Raw genomic sequence first — 17,780 nt, 5'->3', positions numbered from 1 at the left:
AGGTGGCGGGCGCCTGTAGTCCCAGCTACTCGGGAGGCTGAGGCAGGAGAATGGCGTAAACCCGGGAGGCGGAGCTTGCAGTGAGCTGAGATCTGGCCACTGCACTCCAGCCTGGGCGACAGAGTAAGACTCCGTCTCAAACAAAAAAAAAAGATTAAAAAATTTACTGGGCATGGTGGCAGCAGATGATTAGGTTAGGTAAGCCTCCAAATTGGGGGTTAACCTGGGAGGGTTCTTGACTTTGCCCAGGAAGGAATTCAAGGGCAAGCTGGTGGTGTTTAACAGCAACTCTTATTGATATTGAAGCCACAGCAGACAGCAGCAGCAGAGCACTGCTCCTTACAGAGCAGGGGTACCCTATAGGCAGTGTGCCCAGGAGAGCAGCTCAGAGGCACTGCTGCACTCATCTTTATATCCACTTTTAATTATATGCAAATTAAGGGAAAGTTTATGCACAAATTTCTAGGAAGAGTGTGGTAACTTCTGGGTGGTCCAGTCACTGCCATGGAAAGGGATGGTAATCTCTGGGTGTTGCCAGGGCGATGGTAAACTCCCGTGGCACACTGGTGAGCGTGTCTTATGGAAAGCTGCTTCTGCCCTACTTGTTTTAGCTAGTCCTCAATTTGGTCCAGTGTCCGAGCCCGACCTCCAGAGTACATGTAGAGTCCCACCTCCTACCTCACACCTGCAGTGCTAGCTACTCAGGAGGCTGAGGCTGGAGGATTCCTGGAGGCCAGACGCTGGAGGCTACAGTGAACTATGATTGTGCCATTGCACTCTAGCCTGAGCGACGCAGCAGTACTCTGTCTCTAAAAAAGCAAAACACAACAAAAAGAGTGGCTGGGTGCAGTGGCTCACACTTGGAATCTTAGCATTTTGGGAGGCCAAGGTGGGATGGTCACTTGAGCCTGGGAGTTCAAGACCAGTCTAGGCAACATAGCAAAACTTTATATGTACTAAAAATATATGTATATTTTTAATTAGCTGGACATGGTGGTGCACCTGCAGTCCCAGCTAATTGGGAGGCTGGGTTGGGGGTGGCGGGGAGTATCACTTGAGCCCAGAAGTTCCAGGCTGTATGTAGTAAGCTATGATTGCACCACCGCACTGCAGCCTGGGCAACAGAGAGAGACCTTATCTATATTACCAAAAAAAAAAAAAAAAAAAGAGGGCCAGGCATGGTGGCTCACGCCTGTAATCCCAGCACTTTGGGAGGCCGAGGCGGGCGGATCATGAGGTCAGGAGATCGAGACCACGGTGAAACCTCGTCTTTACTAAAAATACAAAAAAATTATCTGGGTGCAGTGGTGGGTGCCTGTAGTCCTAGCTCCTCGGGAGGCTGAGGCAGGAGAATGGCATGAGCCCGGGAGGCGGAGCTTTCCATGAGCCGAGATTGCGCCACTGCACTCCAGCCTGGGTGATAGAGCGAGACTCCATCTCAAAAAAAAAAAAAGAGAGAGAGAGAAAATAAAAGCCCCCAAATTGAAAACCAACTTAAATAAATGAACCAATGTAAGAATGTCATGATATAATAATCAGAAAAAAGAATTGCTCCAGGTGACTTCTGAACACAGTACCTTGGTTATGACCAAAAGAACTGCAAAGACACTCTAATACTCTGTAGTTTATTGTTCCTAATAACATGTATATCATAATTTCATAATCTTTTATTTTGAAATATATTCAAATTATCAAAAAATAAAAGCATCCTGCAAGAATAAGACAAAGATGGAGAAACAAGGATGACTGCTGGTGGGCATGGGGCTTTTTGGGCTGTGATGAAAACTTTCTAAAATCGATTATGGTGATGGTTGCACAATTATGTTAACACATTAAAAACTATGGAAATGGGGCCGGGCGCGGCGGCTCACGCCTGTAATCCCAGCACTTTGGGAGGCTGAGGCGGGCGGATCATGACGTCAGGAAATCGAGACCATCCTGGCTAAGATGGTGAAACCCTGCCTCTACTAAAAAATAAAAAAAAATTAGCTGGGTGTGGTGGCAGTCGCCTGTAGTCCCAGCTACTTGAGAGGCTGAGGTAGGAGAATGGCGTAAACCCAGGAGGAGGAGTTTGCAGTGAACCGAGACAGCGCCACTGCACTCCAGCCTGGGCAACAGTGCAAGACTCTGTCTCAAAAAAAAAAACAATTAGAATGAGACTTTTGTTTTTATTTTCTGTTCTCTGTGACTCAGTAAACTTCTTAGAGAAAGAACCAAAAAAACATTATTGAAATAGGCCGGGGGTGGTGGCTCACGCCTGTAATTCCAGCACCTTGAGAGGCCAAGACAGGCAGATCACCTGAGGTCAGGAGTTCAAGACTAACCTGACTAACACGGTGAAACCCTGTCTCTACTAAAAATGCAAAAATTAGCCACACTTGGTGGCACATGCCTGTAATCCCAGCTACTTGGGAGGCTGAGGCAGGAGAATTGCTTGAGCCTAGGAGACAGAGGTTGCAGTGAGCTGAGATAGTGCCACTGAACTCCAGCTTGGCCGACAGAATGAGATTCTGTCTCAAAAAAAAAAAAAAAAAATTATTGAAATGTACACATTAAGTGAGTGAATTTTATTTCAATAAAATTGTTAAATAAAATTACAAGAATATAGAAACTCTCGAATACTACTCATCCAGAATCTCCAGCTGTTAATATTCTACCACATTGGCCTGGTCTCTCTCTTGCCCCCAGTTGCGCTTTCTCTCGGAGCCCTTGGAGAGGGGAATGCCAACATCAATATTCTAAATATCCTCCACATACTGTGTATTTCCTAAAATCAACAAGGACACTAGCCTGCATAGACAGAGGACAGCCACCACAATCAGGTTAATATTGATCCAAATCCATTTATCAACATATGCACCAACAAGTTCAAGACCCTTTTGAAAGCAATGATACCAGCCATTTACTCCATCCCCAAAGGACTGAGGGGCCTGCGAATTTAACCATGTCAATGCAGTCTTTTTGATGTTATTAACTGAAGAAAATAGATGTTCTTTAAAATGTTTACTTATTTATTTATTTTTATTTTTTGAGACGCAATCTCGCTCTGTCACCCAGTTTGGATTGCGGTGGCATAATCTTGGTTCACTGCAACCTCCGCTTCCTGGGTTCAAGAGGTTCTCCTGCCTCAGCCTCCTGAGTGGCTGGGATTACAGGCGCGCCACGATGCCCGGCTAATTTTTGTATTTTTAGTAGAGACGGGGTTTCGCCATGTTGGCCAGGCTGGTCTCCAACTCCTGACATGGTAGCATGCGCCTGTAATCCCAGCTACTTGGGAAGCTGAGGCAGGAGAATCGCTTGAACCCAGGAGGTGGTGGTTGCAGTGAGTCGAGATCGTGCCACTGCACTCCAGCCTGGGAGACAGAGCACGACTCCGTCAAAAAAAAAAAAAAAAAAAAAAATTCCTCAAGCTCCTCCTTGAGCTTACATTCTAGTGAACTATAAACAGAAACATTTTTTTTTTCCTGTGGAAAAAGAAAAGTAGAGCAAGTAGGGGCCTAGACAGAGGAGGGGAGGATTGTGATTTTAAATGGGTTGGCCACTGCAGGTCTATTAACTTGGTGACATTTGAGGGAGTGGCAGTATTAGGGAAGAGGCTTCAGGGGAGTGGCCAGCAGCTAGGGATAGAGTGAGGGAAGACAGGAGGCCTTGTCTGTCTTTTCCTCCATCTGTAAGTTTCAGGGGTGAGTAGGGGGGTGTCGAGGGTGCTGTGCTCTCCGGCCTGGGCCTCAGGAAGGAAGGGCAGTAGTCAGGGAGGCCAGGGAAGGGCAGTGGAGTAGGTTTTGTGGGGAATTTCAGGGCTCTATTTTAGAGACGATTTGCTGGAGACACACAGATGAGGACATCAAATACTCGCCTGGATCTAGGGGCCTGAGTCCAGAAGAGAGGTCTGTATGGACACATCCATCAGTGGGAGCACCAGGACACAGACGGAAGCTAATGTCATGTTGTAGACAGGATGGGTGCTGAGCTTCCACACCCACATTATTAGAAAATAACAGCTCAGGCCGGGCGCGGTGGCTCAAGCCTGTAATCCCAGCACTTTGGGAGGCCGAGACGGATGGATCACAAGGTCAGGAGATCGAGACCATCCTGGCTAACACAGTGAAACCCCGTCTCTACTAAAAAATACAAAAAAAAAAAAAAAAAAAAAAAAACTAGCTGGGCGTGTGGTGGGCGCCTGTAGTCCCAGCTACTTGGGAGGCTGAGGCAGGAGAATGGCGTGAACCCGGGAGGCGGAGCTTGCAGTGAGCTGAGATCCGGCCACTGCACTCCAGCCTGGGCGACAGAGCGAGACTCCGACTCAAAAAAAAAAAAAAAGAAAAAAGAAAATAACAGCACAGGCATGAGGTGGAGGCAGGACACAAGACTATCCAGAAGGAGAAAGAAAGGTGAAAAGCTGTTGGTGCAAGGAATCTCTTGGTGGTGCCAACGGCTTGGGCATAGGCTGTGGCCCAGGACGGCTTGTGGGGCACAGGCTGCGAGAGGTGCCGGGACAACTTGCAGCTACAGGGAGAAGAGACTTAGTGCTGTGGGCCTGGCTTGGGGCTGGGGGAACAGCCCTTACCTCCTGCCCCCAGGATCTCCCGGCCCCTCTTGCCCAGGGCCCTGCAGCCCACTGCCCTGACTTCTGAGGGCCGAAGGTGCCCCTGCTTGGGAAGAGGGGACTCAGGAGAGTCCACCTGACCCAGTTCTAACCCAGGCTGATTTACTGTTGCTAACATCCTAGCACACGCATCCCTCTGCCCCACGCACCCAACCCCAAGGCCTGGTACACTGCAGGCCCCAAGGTCCTGTGAGTCCTTTCGATGCCCTCCTCACTGGCACCCCCACCCTCCAGGGAAGAGTTTTCAAAACAAAGGGTGTTAGTCTCCTATGGGATCCCCTCACCTCTGCAGCATGGGGTCGGAAAGCTGCCTCCATGGTGTGTAGTGCTAAACTTCCAGCTTACTCCAGGCCAGCCGTGACAGCCCCCAGGGCAGGAAGGGCACCCACAGTGAGCCTCAAACAGCTAATTTTGCAACTATAAGCCCATATAATTGTCTTGAAAAGTAATTCGTTTCGAAAAGCTAAAAAAACGAAAACTCTTGAGTCTCCTTCTAATAATTCCCCTTCTAGAGGTCTATCATAAGGAAAAGATCCAAAGCACTGATATTCTTCATGGAGTTGTTTATAATAGAAAAAAAACAAGAGCTTGTTCACAAAGGGGAGCCCTGCCAGCTGAAGATGTAACCACCCACTGATTCGCATGGGAGCTGCATCGCACCTGTCAGCAGGGATGGGGGCACGCTTGCAGACGCAGCAAGTGAAAAGAATCAGTGCGTGAAGATGTATGTTCTCTCTTTCGATTCCTTTTTTTTTCTTTTCTTTTTTTTTTTTTGAAGCAGAACCTCACTCTGTCACCCAGCCTGGAGTGCAGTGGTACAACCTCATGGCAACCAGGAGCCACCACGTGCAGCCCCATGGCAAGCCACCACGCCCAGCCTTTTTTCCCCTGTTTTAAAAAATCCTCTATTTAAAAAAGATGTGCTTGGGTTGGGCGTGGTGGTTCACGCTTATAATCCCAGCACTTTCGGAGGCCGAGACAGGCAGATCACCTAAGGTCAAGAATTCGAGACCAGCCTGGCCAACATGGTGAAGCTCTATCTCTACTAAAAATACAGAAATTAGCCGGGCATGGTGGTGCACGCCTGTAATCCCAGATACTCGGAAGACAGAAGCAGGAGAATCACTTGAACCCAGGAGGCAGAGGTTGCAGTGAGTCAAAATTGCGCCACTGCACTCAAGTCTGGAAGACAGAGCGAGACTCCATCTCAAAAACAAACAAACAAAATTTTTATATCTACCTATAATTTATATAAATTTAAAATACATGCATAAAATCACACCCTTTGCAAGCACATGTACTAACTAAAAGGAATATATTCAGCACATTGAAATGGCCGTCTAATGGAGGAGGGAGTAGTTAATAAACAGGATAAAAAGAAATAAATCAATAGAGCTGGAGGAGGGTCTCCTCCAGGCTGCAGTGAGAACGTAGTGAGCAGAACTGTAGGCCCGCGTGACCTCACCTTCTGTGAAAAGTCCGGCCTCCCCAAGCCACTTTCCTGCCTAGGTGCCCAGCTTAGAGTGTCCCCCACAAGGCTACTGGGGGAGAACCCCAAACCAAGCCTCATTCAGGTGAGGGGGCTGCACAGCGGAGGTTGGAGAGGTCTGTCCCTTCCCACTCTGTGACACTGGGTCCCACTTTCTCTCTAGGGAGTCTCGGTTTCCCCATTTGCAAACTGGAGTTCATAAGGTGGGCCAGAGAAGTTTCAGTGAAGTAAGGAATGACTTGTGCCTCTGCCAGGGCCCATGTGCTCCAGGTCACCCTGTGATCACAGGGACAGGGAGGTCAAGGACAGTCACTCCTGAGGCCAGTCTGGGCTGGGCTGACTACGTGGACTCTCATGCCCAGATCGGGGCCCCAATTTCCCAGAACCTGGGGCTCCAGCTGTGGCTCAGGGGTGGGCAGAAGGGGAGACAGAAGTGATAGCTTCCCCAGCCCCCAGTTGCACCAGGCCCTGAGGGTCCCTCTGTCACTAGATCTGATAAGAAACCCCACCCCGGCAGCCCCCTCCCCTCACCTGACCAATGGCCACAGGCTGGCTGGGCCCAGCTCCCTGTATATAAGGAGACCCTGGGGCAGGGCCGAGTCCTGGAGCGGCAGGGCGCCGGAAGCCCACCAGTGGCAGGCCGCCCACCCTGCCGCCATGTCTCTGACCAAGGGACTGAGGAGGACCACATTGGGGTCCATGTGGCCCAAAGATCTGCACGGGCAGGCCTGACGGACCATCCTGGGCACGAGGACTCTGGGAGAGGTGGAGTGTCGAGGCAGGACTTGGGCCAGAGGACTGGGTGAGCCAGTATGGTGAGTGGGACAGTGGAGAGGGGTGGTGTGGAGGGACAGTGAGGAGACCGTGGAGGAACCAGTGGGAGGAGGGATGAGACGGGAGGGCAGTGGAGGAGACCGGTGAGGAGGGACAAGTGGGGGACAGATAGCTTCCCTCTCAGTGAGGAGGCAGGGTAGGGAGGTAGGATTAGGAGTTTGCACAGGTTATCTGGGCTTCACCTGAGGACCTAGGAGGCCACAGGCCCAGGTTTCTGACAAAGCAGAGGGTGGAAAAAATTTTGCTCTAGACCTGAAGGGCCTTACAGAGCAGCCAGGGCACTACAGCTCTAAATGTCAAGGCATCTGATCGCAGCGTCTGGGATCCGGGCACCGCCCCAGTATCAAAGGTCCCAGCATCTGACCCCCTGGGATGCGGTCCGGGAGTTTCCTTCACTGGAACGCTGCTGGGAGTCATGAGGCCTGCAGAAGGGCGGGCAACCAGTCTGGGCTGGGAGGGAGTCCTGTGGCCACAGGAGACGGTGGAGGGGCTGGGGCCACCAGTGCGTGCTGCAGGCGGAGGGCGGCGGACTTGGGGATCAGCTGCACAAATACCCGTTGGAAGCAGTCGGCGATCAGCGGGAGCTGCAGCGGCCTGGGGGGCCTCTAGCACCAGGGTAGCCTGGGAGGCAAGCCGGGCACCGCGAGGAGGTTCGGCCTCGCGGGTCGCAGATGTGTCCTCGTGCCGTGGGGCGGAGGCCGAGGGCTGCTGGAGCCACGCCCCCGCCCCTCTCCCAGGCTCTCCTCAGCTACCCGCAGTGACCAAGACCTACTTCCGCACTTCGACCTGCACCCGGGGTCCGCGAGCGCGCGCGCACGGCTCCAAGGTGGTGGTCCGCCGTGGCGACGCAGCCAAGAACATCGACAACATCGGCGCCGCCCTGACCAATCTGAGCGAGCATGCACGCCTTACGTCCTGCGCGTGGACCCGAGTGAACTTCAAGGTGAGTCGGCGGCGCGTGCGGCGGGCGGGCGGGCCCGCTGGTCGGGGCGGCGGTGTCCCCGGGCGGGCGGGGCCCGGGACTAGGCCGCCGCCCCGCCCCCCCACTGAGCCGGCCCCGCCGCCAGCTCCTGTTCCCACTGCCTGCTGGTCACCCTGCCCGCGCGCTTCCCGGCCGACTTCACGGCCGAGGCCCACGCCGCCTGGACAAGTTCCTATCGGTCGTATCCTCTGTCCTGACCGAGAAGTACCGCTGAGCGCCGCTGCGGGACCCCCAGGACAGGCTGCGGCCCCTGCTCTGCCCTTCACCCTCCCACAATTCCTGCCCTGACTCCAATAAATGGATGAGGACAGAGCGATCTGGGCTCTGTGTTCTCAGTATTGGAGGGAAGGAGGGGAGAAGCTGAGTGATGGGTCCGGGGGCTTTGCAGGAACTCGGTCGTCCCCGCTGACGTCGCGGCCTGGGGGTCACGTGGGGGGCGCTTTGGGGAGGTTCTTGCCCTGAGCACCGGAGCTGCAGCCCGGGTGGAGCAGAGCAGTCCCCGGCCAGCCCACGGCGTCTCCCGGGGCTCTTGGGTCAGACGGGCGCTTGTGCGTCTCCCAGCTTCCCACATCGCCCGAAGACTGTCACTTCGCTAAGCGTATCGGGAGCGTGTCGGGACTCAGGGAACTTTTCCGCAAAGCCTGAAGTCCGAATCCCGGGATTCTGGCAGCTGCGGGGGTCCCTGAGGCCTGTCCCTCCCCGACTCCTAAGAGAGTAGGGGTTTCCTGCCCCGTGTTCTCTCTCCGGTTCCTCCCATGGGCTCCCTCCTGGCAGACCAGTAACTTTGCCCGAGGGGAGTAATTACAGATGCCCCTAAAGTCTGGAGTAAAGGTACCCACGCACAACAGCGTGAGCCAGTGCCAGAAACCCTGGGATCCCGGAGGTCGAGGCCTCCATGTAGGCAGGAACCCGGACTGGCTACGTTCCCGGCGCAGGCCGAGGGTCCCCGCGTTCCCGCCGCACTCGGGCCGATAAGGACGGGCGGGGTGCTCGGAGGATCTATAAGGAGGCCAGGGCGGCGGGCGCGGCCCCCAGAGCACGTCAGGCGGCGCCATGCTCAGCGCCCAGGAGCGCGCCCAAATCGCGCAGGTCTGGGACCTGATCGCGGGCCACGAGGCGCAATTCGGGGCGGAGCTGCTGCTCAGGTCGGTAGAGGCGGGGTCTCCGGGAGCTCAGGGAGGTGGAGATGAGGGTGTTGGGCGCGTGGGCCGCCAACGCCATCCAAGGTCCCTCCGATGTGGATCCCCGGGGATCTGGGCGGTGTGGGCGCTAGTGAAGCCCCACGCAGCCGCCGTCCTCCCCGGTCACCGACCTGCTCCTGCAGGCTCTTCACAGTGTACCCCAGCACCAAGGTCTACTTCCCGCACTTGAGCGCCTGCCAGGACGCGACGCAGCTGCTGAGCCACGGGCAGCGCATGCTGGCGGCGGTGGGCGCGGCGGTGCAGCACATGGACCACCTGCGCGCCGCGCTGAGCCCACTGGCGGACCTGCACGCGCTCGTGCTGCGCGTGGACCCAGCCAACTTTCCGGTGAGCCCTTTCCGGCCGGGGCAATAGTGCAGCGCGCAGCCGGGGGAGCTCCGGGGACCCCTAGAGGGGCAGACCCCGTCTCACAGGCCGCTTCTCCTGCAGCTGCTAATCCAGTGTTTCCACGTCGTGCTGGCCTCCCACCTGCAGGACGAGTTCACCGTGGAAATGCAAGCGGCGTGGGACAAGTTCCTGACTGGTGTGGCCGTGGTGTTGACAGAAAAGTACCGCTGAGCCTAGTGCTGCGCAGGCCTTGGTTTGTGCCTGTCAATAAACAGAGGCCCCAAACATCTGCCCCTGCCTGTGTGGTCTTTGGGGAGCTGGCGAAGTGAGGTCACTACTGTTGGCCAGAGAAGCTCAGGGACCTACACGGATCCTCCTAGAACTCTCAAATGCACCCCACCCCCGGAGGTTTGTCCTCCCGTGGCGGGGAGTGCGGTGGGGCAGAGGGAGCACTGTGATGTGGTGGGGGGTGGCCTTCCACTTCAACTCTTGAATCCGGCTTCCAACCACATTGTTTGCAAAGCACTTCCCCATTCATGCATTTATTCATTCATTCTCTCTCCATCCCCACTTCCTGCTGGGACCTGTAGATGCTAATCCTGGACCCTTCTGCAGAGAGATACAGAAACTGAGGTCCCAGAGCCACATGTGCAACCTAATTAGGGCCCCAGAGCAGAGGGCTCCGCAGACCTCACTGTTCCTTTCCCCTTCCTTCCCCCATGGACACTTCCTCGGCTGCAAACCTGTGCTAGCCTGGTTAGCCCTGCCTGTGACCCTCCAGCCCTGGGGGTGAGGTGGGGAGGAAGTCCTCTGTGGCCACAAATTGGCAGACAGACCTGGTTTAGGCTTCCAGCCTGCCCATTGACAAGCTGTGCGACCCTGGGCATGTCCCAGAGCTCTCCGGCCTTTACCCATCGAATAGAAAAACAACATCCAACTCACAAGATTTTGAAATAATTTTGAAATCATAACACAGGGTGGGTGCCTGCCGGCTCATTGCCACCCCACCCCTCCACCCAGCCCCAGCTGCCATGTCTCAGTCTCTGCAGGTGCCCAGGCCAAGGCACTCCCTCCCCAAGTTCCCTCTTCTCCCTCCCCAGGATGGGGAAAGGAATCTTAAGGCTCCACCCCAGGCTTTTCAGACAAAGAACAGGGTCTGAAGAAAGAGTGGGACCTTGGAGGTCTCCATGTCCTGAATAGGATTGGCTCTGGGTTGGCCACCCTGGGTCTGTGTGGGAAGCACTAGACCAGGCCTGGCAGCCAGGTCTGACCTGGCGGTCAGCGCCTAGGTCTGAAGAGAGCTGTTGGAAGCGGAGCCCTGACTGTGAGTCCGTCAAGCTCCCTCCAGCAGTCAGTGCCGGGGACCTGTTGCCCTGCACTGCCTGGGACACCAGCCTGGTAGTTTGGAGAACTTGGCCCCATGTTATCTACATACCCCAACTGTTTTCTTGGGTTTTTTCATTTTGTCTTGTTTTGTTTTTGAGACAGGGCCTTGCTCTGTGGCCCCGGCTGGAGTGCAGTAGCTCACTGCAGCCTCAACCCCCTGGGTTCAAGCGATTCTCCTGCCTCTGTCTTCGGAGTAGCTGGGATTACAGGCATGCGCCACCATGCCTGGCTAATTTTTGTATTTTTAATAGAGACACAGTTTTACCACGTTGATCAGGCTAGTCTCAAACTCCTGACCTCAAGTGATCCGCCCGCCTCAGCCTCCCAAAATGCTGGGATGACAGGCGTGAGCCACCATGCACAGCCCCCCAACTGTTTACATGGATAAGTAACAGCTTTTGGTCCCAGGCAGAGTTTGGTGTGAAAGCAGCTTATGTTTCACTTTGGAAAAACTGTGCTCTTCTTCCCATCCAGGAAGTTGCCTGAGTCTGGGCCATATGTGGATACCTTATGGGTATAAGGGGCTCAGGACCCTGTGTAGAAGCCCAGGACAATGGGAGTGGGAAGGCTACCATGTAGAGAACTGGGTTTCTGTTTGGGCAGGACTAAGAGGCGCAGGGCAGCCTTGGGCAACCTGCCTATTCTCACTTACTCCTCTTCCCCTTTTCCTGTGCCAGGCACCTCCTGGCAACTTGCCTGCCAAAGACCCTGCATCCCAGACATAAGAGCTCCTACTCTCCCCCTCCTTTCACTTCTGAGCTTACACAGACTCAGAAAGAACCCACCACGGTGCTGTCTCCTGAGGACAAGGCTAACATCAAGGCGGTCTGGGCGAAGCTTTGCGACCACGCTCCTGACTATGTCATGGAGGCCCTTGAGAGGGAAGGACCCTTCTCTCCCCGCTCACATTTTGGGTCCAACACCCACTCCAGGGCTCCACTGGCCACCCCTAACCATTCTTGCCCCAGACCCAGCCCCCAGCCCCTCATTCTTTGCTTCCCCCTGAAGCATGTTCCTGACCTTCCTCTCACTTGGTCCTGAGGTATGGCTCAGCCCACATCAAGAAACAATGCAAGTAGGTGGCCGACACGCTGACCAATGCCATGGCCCACTTAGATGGCATGCCCACTTATGCCATGGCCCACTTAGATGGCATGCCCACTTATGCCATGGCCCACTTAGATGGCATGCCCACTTATGCCATGGCCCACTTAGATGGCATGCCCACTTATGCCATGGCCCACTTAGATGGCATGCCCACTTATGCCATGGCCCACTTAGATGGCATGCCCACTTATGCCATGGCCCACTTAGATGGCATGCCCACTTATGCCATGGCCCACTTAGATGGCATGCCCACTTATGCCATGGCCCACTTAGATGGCATGCCCACTTATGCCATGGCCCACTTAGATGGCATGCCCACTTATGCCATGGCCCACTTAGATGGCATGCCCACTTATGCCATGGCCCACTTAGATGGCATGCCCACTTATGCCATGGCCCACTTAGATGGCATGCCCACTTATGCCATGGCCCACTTAGATGGCATGCCCACTTATGCCATGGCCCACTTAGATGGCATGCCCACTTATGCCATGGCCCACTTAGATGGCATGCCCACTTATGCCATGGCCCACTTAGATGGCATGCCCACTTATGCCATGGCCCACTTAGATGGCATGCCCACTTATGCCATGGCCCACTTAGATGGCATGCCCACTTATGCCATGGCCCACTTAGATGGCATGCCCACTTATGCCATGGCCCACTTAGATGGCATGCCCACTTATGCCATGGCCCACTTAGATGGCATGCCCACTTATGCCATGGCCCACTTAGATGGCATGCCCACTTATGCCATGGCCCACTTAGATGGCATGCCCACTTATGCCATGGCCCACTTAGATGGCATGCCCACTTATGCCATGGCCCACTTAGATGGCATGCCCACTTATGCCATGGCCCACTTAGATGGCATGCCCACTTATGCCATGGCCCACTTAGATGGCATGCCCACTTATGCCATGGCCCACTTAGATGGCATGCCCACTTATGCCATGGCCCACTTAGATGGCATGCCCACTTATGCCATGGCCCACTTAGATGGCATGCCCACTTATGCCATGGCCCACTTAGATGGCATGCCCACTTATGCCATGGCCCACTTAGATGGCATGCCCACTTATGCCATGGCCCACTTAGATGGCATGCCCACTTATGCCATGGCCCACTTAGATGGCATGCCCACTTATGCCATGGCCCACTTAGATGGCATGCCCACTTATGCCATGGCCCACTTAGATGGCATGCCCACTTATGCCATGGCCCACTTAGATGGCATGCCCACTTATGCCATGGCCCACTTAGATGGCATGCCCACTTATGCCATGGCCCACTTAGATGGCATGCCCACTTATGCCATGGCCCACTTAGATGGCATGCCCACTTATGCCATGGCCCACTTAGATGGCATGCCCACTTATGCCATGGCCCACTTAGATGGCATGCCCACTTATGCCATGGCCCACTTAGATGGCATGCCCACTTATGCCATGGCCCACTTAGATGGCATGCCCACTTATGCCATGGCCCACTTAGATGGCATGCCCACTTATGCCATGGCCCACTTAGATGGCATGCCCACTTATGCCATGGCCCACTTAGATGGCATGCCCACTTATGCCATGGCCCACTTAGATGGCATGCCCACTTATGCCATGGCCCACTTAGATGGCATGCCCACTTATGCCATGGCCCACTTAGATGGCATGCCCTCTTATGCCATGGCCCACTTAGATGGCATGCCCACTTATGCCATGGCCCACTTAGATGGCATGCCCAGTGACTTGTCTGAGCTGAGGCAACTGCACGTCAATGACCTGTGGGTGGACCCAGGCAACATCAGGGAGAGCTTTGGGCCGGGAGGAATCTAGGGTGTAGGGGCAGCTGGTCTTCCTCATAAGACACAGCAGCCCATGCGTTCGGGGAGGTGGAGCACAGCTGACAGTGGTATCTACGTCCCCTGACTCTCTCCACAGTTCCTGGGTAAATGCCTGCTGGTGACATTGGTCCATCACACCCTTCCCAGTTTACCCACGTGGTGCCTCCATGGACAAATTCTTTGCTTTTGTGAGTACTGTGTTGACCTCCAAATACTACTAAGCTGGAGCGTTGGTGGCCCTGCCTCCTGCCCACTGGGCCTCCCTCCAGGCCCTCCTCCCCTCCCCGCCCCAGCACTTCCTGATCTTTGAATGAAGTCCCAGTAAGCAGCAGCCTGTGTGTGCCTGGGTTGTCTCTGTCCCTGAATGTGCCAGCCATGGAGGTGTTTTCCTGTCTCAGACCAAGGAACTCTCCGCAGCTGCATGGGGTTGGGGAGGGAGAACTGCAGGGAGTATGGGAGGGGAAGTTGAGGTGGGCCTGCTCAAGAGAAGGTGCTGAACCTGTCCCTGTCCTGAGAAGTGCCAGGCCTGCAGGCAGTGACTCAGGAGCTGGGGAGGAAAGAGGCCTCCAGGGTTCTTCTCTGGGAGTCCCAGCATTGCCACCCTCCTTTGAAATCTCCCTGGTAGAACCCAGTTAAACATACACTCTCCGTCAAAACAAGACGAAATAAAACAAACTAGCCAAATAGGCTGTTCCCAATGCAAGTGCAGGTGCCAGAACATCTCTCTCATTCCCACCCCTTCCTGCCAGAGGGTAGGTGTCTGGAGTGAGGGTGCTGGCCCTACCCACGCGTCCTCTGTCATGGGAACCCTCCCAGAGCAGCCCAGTCAGTGGGGAAGGAGGAAGGGGCTGGGATGCTCACAGCCGGCAGCCTACACCCTGGGAGACTCTTCAGCAGAGTACCTGGCGGCCTTACTCCTGCACTTCTCCTGCACTTTATAAGGTGCTTTCAGAACTCATTGTGTGCCCTGCTCTGAGCCCCCAGCTAATTGCCCCACCCAGGGCCTCTGGGACTTCCTGGTGCTTCTCCTTCCCGTGCTGCCAGCAACTTCTGGAAACGTCCCTGTCCCCGGTGCTGAAGTCCTGGAATCCATGCTGGGAAGTTGCACAGCCCATCTGGCTCTCAGTCCTCCGAAGAACATGAGCACCACTTCCAGCCCAGCTCCTGTCCCAGAGCAAGCGTCCCCCTCCACACTCACAGTACTGGATCAAGCTTTGGGGAGGGCGGAGAGGGCCCCATCACCACTTTTCTTCTGGACATGGACCTCTCTGAATTGTTGGGGAGTTCCCTCCCTCTCCACCATCCACTCTTCCTCCACCTCACAGCCCAGAGCATTCTTATTTAAGCATAAACACTTAAAAAAAAAAAAAAACTAAAATCCATCCATTCTTTCAGACACACACACACACCCTTTCTTGTGTTACTTAAAGTAGGAGAGAGTCTCTCTTTCCTGTCTCCTCACCCCCACCCCCAAAAGAGACCACAATGAAGGGTTTGGGACTGAGCCCACTGGCCCCATCCTGTGCTGAGGGAACAGCTACAACTGCAACTACTGCTGCAGGCGCTCTTTTTGGACAAAAATACCATCATGCTGTAGATACCTGTGTACAACTTCCTATTCTCAGTGAATGAACTGTCTCCCCTATATCACTTTCAGCCAGTTCATTCAGCTCTGTGCCATTCCACAGCTTCACTAATTATTACTTTCATTTCATTTTGGTTTTTGAGATGGTGTCTCGCTCTGTCACCCAGGCTGGAGTGCAGTGGTGCAATCTCGGCTCACTAGAACCTCCACCTCCTGGGTTGAAGCGATTCTCCTGCCTCTGCCTCCTAAGTAGCTGGGACTACAGGTGCAGGTCACCACACCTGGCTAATTATTTTTATTTTTAGTAGCGATGGGATTTCACTATGTTAGCCTCAGGTAATCTGCCTGTCTCGGCCTCCTAAAGTGCTGGGATTACAGGAGTTAGCCACCTCACCTGGCCTCATCGATTATTTCTATTATTTCCGGTTACGATCCTTTGTATTTGTCCTCATAAGTCATTTGTCTTTTCTTATTAAGATGTAGGAGCTTGGCCGGGCGCGGTGGCTCACCCCTGTAATCCCAGCACTTTGGGAGGCTGAGGCGGGCAGATCATGAGGTCAGGAGATCGAGACCATCCTGGCTAACACGGTGAAACCCCGTCTCTACTAAAAATACAAAAAACTTAGCCCGGCGTAGTGGCGGGTGCCTGTAGTCCCAGCTACTCGGGAGGCGGAGGCAGGAGAATGATGTGAACCCGGGAAGCGGAGTTTGCAGTGAGCCGAGATTGCGCCACTGCACTCCAGCCTGGATGAAAAAGTGAGACTCCGTCTCAAAAAAAAGAAAAAAGAAAAAAAAAGATTAGGGAGCTCTTTCCATACTGAGTACAAGACCTTGGCTGAGATACATTCTCCATGTCTTGCCTTAAGAGGGTTCAGGCAGCAGAGACATTGCAGTAAGATGCAGGAAGAAGGGGTTGTCCCAGGCCTGAGGTAAGGGGTCTTTGGTGACTTTAAGTTCCCACATCTCAAGAAAACAAAACAAAAGGAGGGTGTGGTGGCTCATGCCTGTAATCCCAGCACTTTGGGAGGCTGAGATGGGTGGATCACCTGAGGTCGGGAGTTCGAGACCAGCCTGACCAACATGTAGAAACCCAGTCTCTACTAAAAATACAAAATTAGCCTGGCGTGATGGCCCAGGCCTGTAATCCCAGCTACTCGGGAGGCTGAGGCAGGAGAATCACTTGAATTCAGGAGGCGGAGGTTGCAGTGAACTGAGATCACACCACTGCACTCCAGCCTGGACAACAAGAGCGAAACTCCATTTCAAAAAAAAAAAAAAAAAAAAAGCCCCACATCTTCTCATTTTGTTCTTTCCTTCAGGCTGTGGGCAGAGTCAGAAGAGGGTGGCAGACAGGGAGGGGAAATGAGAAGATCCGATGGGGGAAGCATTGCTAAGCTGGTCGGAGCTACTTCCTTCTCTGCTCAAGGCTCCTGGACATCCAGGGCAGGGCCTGAGTGAGGGTCTTGGGGCACGGGGCAGGGGGCAGGCTGAAGGATGCCCAGCTGACACACTCTCCAAAGCAAGGTCTTCTGCCAGACCCCCAGGAAATGACTTATCAGTGATTTCTCAGGCTGTTTTCTCCTCAGTACCATTCCCTCTAAAAAATCGCTTTTCATGAGCAGGGATGCACTCATTGGCATTCCAGCACCTCTCACCCTTCCCCAGAAGTCCACTCCTTCCTTCCTCACCCTGCAGGAGCTGGCGGCCTCATCACCCCCCATCTCCCCACCTCCATTCGCCAATCACAGGGGCCTTGTCTCCTCTGTCCTTCCTCCTCCCCGAGCCAAGCCTCCTCCCTCCTCTACCTCCTCCACTTAATTCATATCCTTAAGTCTCACCTCCTCCGGGAAGCCCCACACTAACCCTGGTCCCCTTGAACGCCTCGTCCACACCTCCAGACTTCCTCAGGGCCTGTGATGAGGTTTGCACCTCTGTGCCTACTTGTGTGATGGTTAGAGGACTGCCTACCTCCCAGAGGATGCTGAATGCTCCAGGCGGTTCCGGCTGTCGCTTTATTTACTTGTTTAACAACTATTTACCTAGCGAGTCTTCCATCAGACAGCATTTGGAGAGATGGGGGTGTCTCAGTGAACCACGACCTCTAGGCCAGGGGGGGAGTCAGTCACACAAACTGCACAGGGTCCCACTGTGAGTCCAGCACCCACCACCCCCACGCGCCACCCCACAACCCCGGGTAGAGGAGTCTGAACCCGGAGCCGCCCCAGCCCAGCCCCTTGCTTTTTGCGTCGTGGTGCCTGTCACTCAAGCACACTAGTGACTATCGCCAGAGGGAAAGGGAGCTGGAGGAAGCCAGGCTGGAGAGCAGGAGGGGCTCTGCGCGGAAATTCTTTTGCGTTCCTACGGGCCAGGGCGTCCGGGTGCGCGCATTCCTCTCCGCCCCGGATCGGGCGAGGCCTCCCGGCTC

General features: G+C 54.5%; 1 protein-coding gene across 1 annotated transcript; it reads left to right on the top strand.

Moving 5' to 3' along the window:
- Positions 1–8,946: 8,946 nt before the first annotated feature.
- Positions 8,947–9,732, top strand: LOC108521110 (hemoglobin subunit mu). The gene is made up of 3 exons (XM_017860724.1): positions 8,947–9,056; positions 9,236–9,440; positions 9,543–9,732. The coding sequence occupies exons 1-3, from the start codon at positions 8,965–8,967 to the stop codon at positions 9,669–9,671; spliced, it is 426 nt and encodes a 141-aa protein (XP_017716213.1). The 5' UTR covers positions 8,947–8,964; the 3' UTR covers positions 9,672–9,732.
- Positions 9,733–17,780: the final 8,048 nt, after the last annotated feature.

This window comes from Rhinopithecus bieti, unplaced genomic scaffold, assembly GCF_001698545.2.
Source record: "Rhinopithecus bieti isolate Rb0 unplaced genomic scaffold, ASM169854v2 scaffold_56641, whole genome shotgun sequence".
Lineage (NCBI taxonomy): Eukaryota > Metazoa > Chordata > Mammalia > Primates > Cercopithecidae > Rhinopithecus > Rhinopithecus bieti.
Note: the sequence above shows the minus strand (reverse complement) of the source record. Positions and strands in the feature narration are given on the sequence as shown.

Bases quoted from the DNA above. Each gene is read 5' to 3' on its own strand.
- LOC108521110 (XM_017860724.1), top strand. From the start codon at position 8,965: ATGCTCAGCGCCCAGGAGCGCGCCCAAATCGCGCAGGTCTGGGACCTG. The intron at 9,057-9,235 runs GTCGGTAGAGGC...CTGCTCCTGCAG, and splicing joins GGGGCGGAGCTGCTGCTCAG to GCTCTTCACAGTGTACCCCA. The intron at 9,441-9,542 runs GTGAGCCCTTTC...CTTCTCCTGCAG, and splicing joins TGGACCCAGCCAACTTTCCG to CTGCTAATCCAGTGTTTCCA.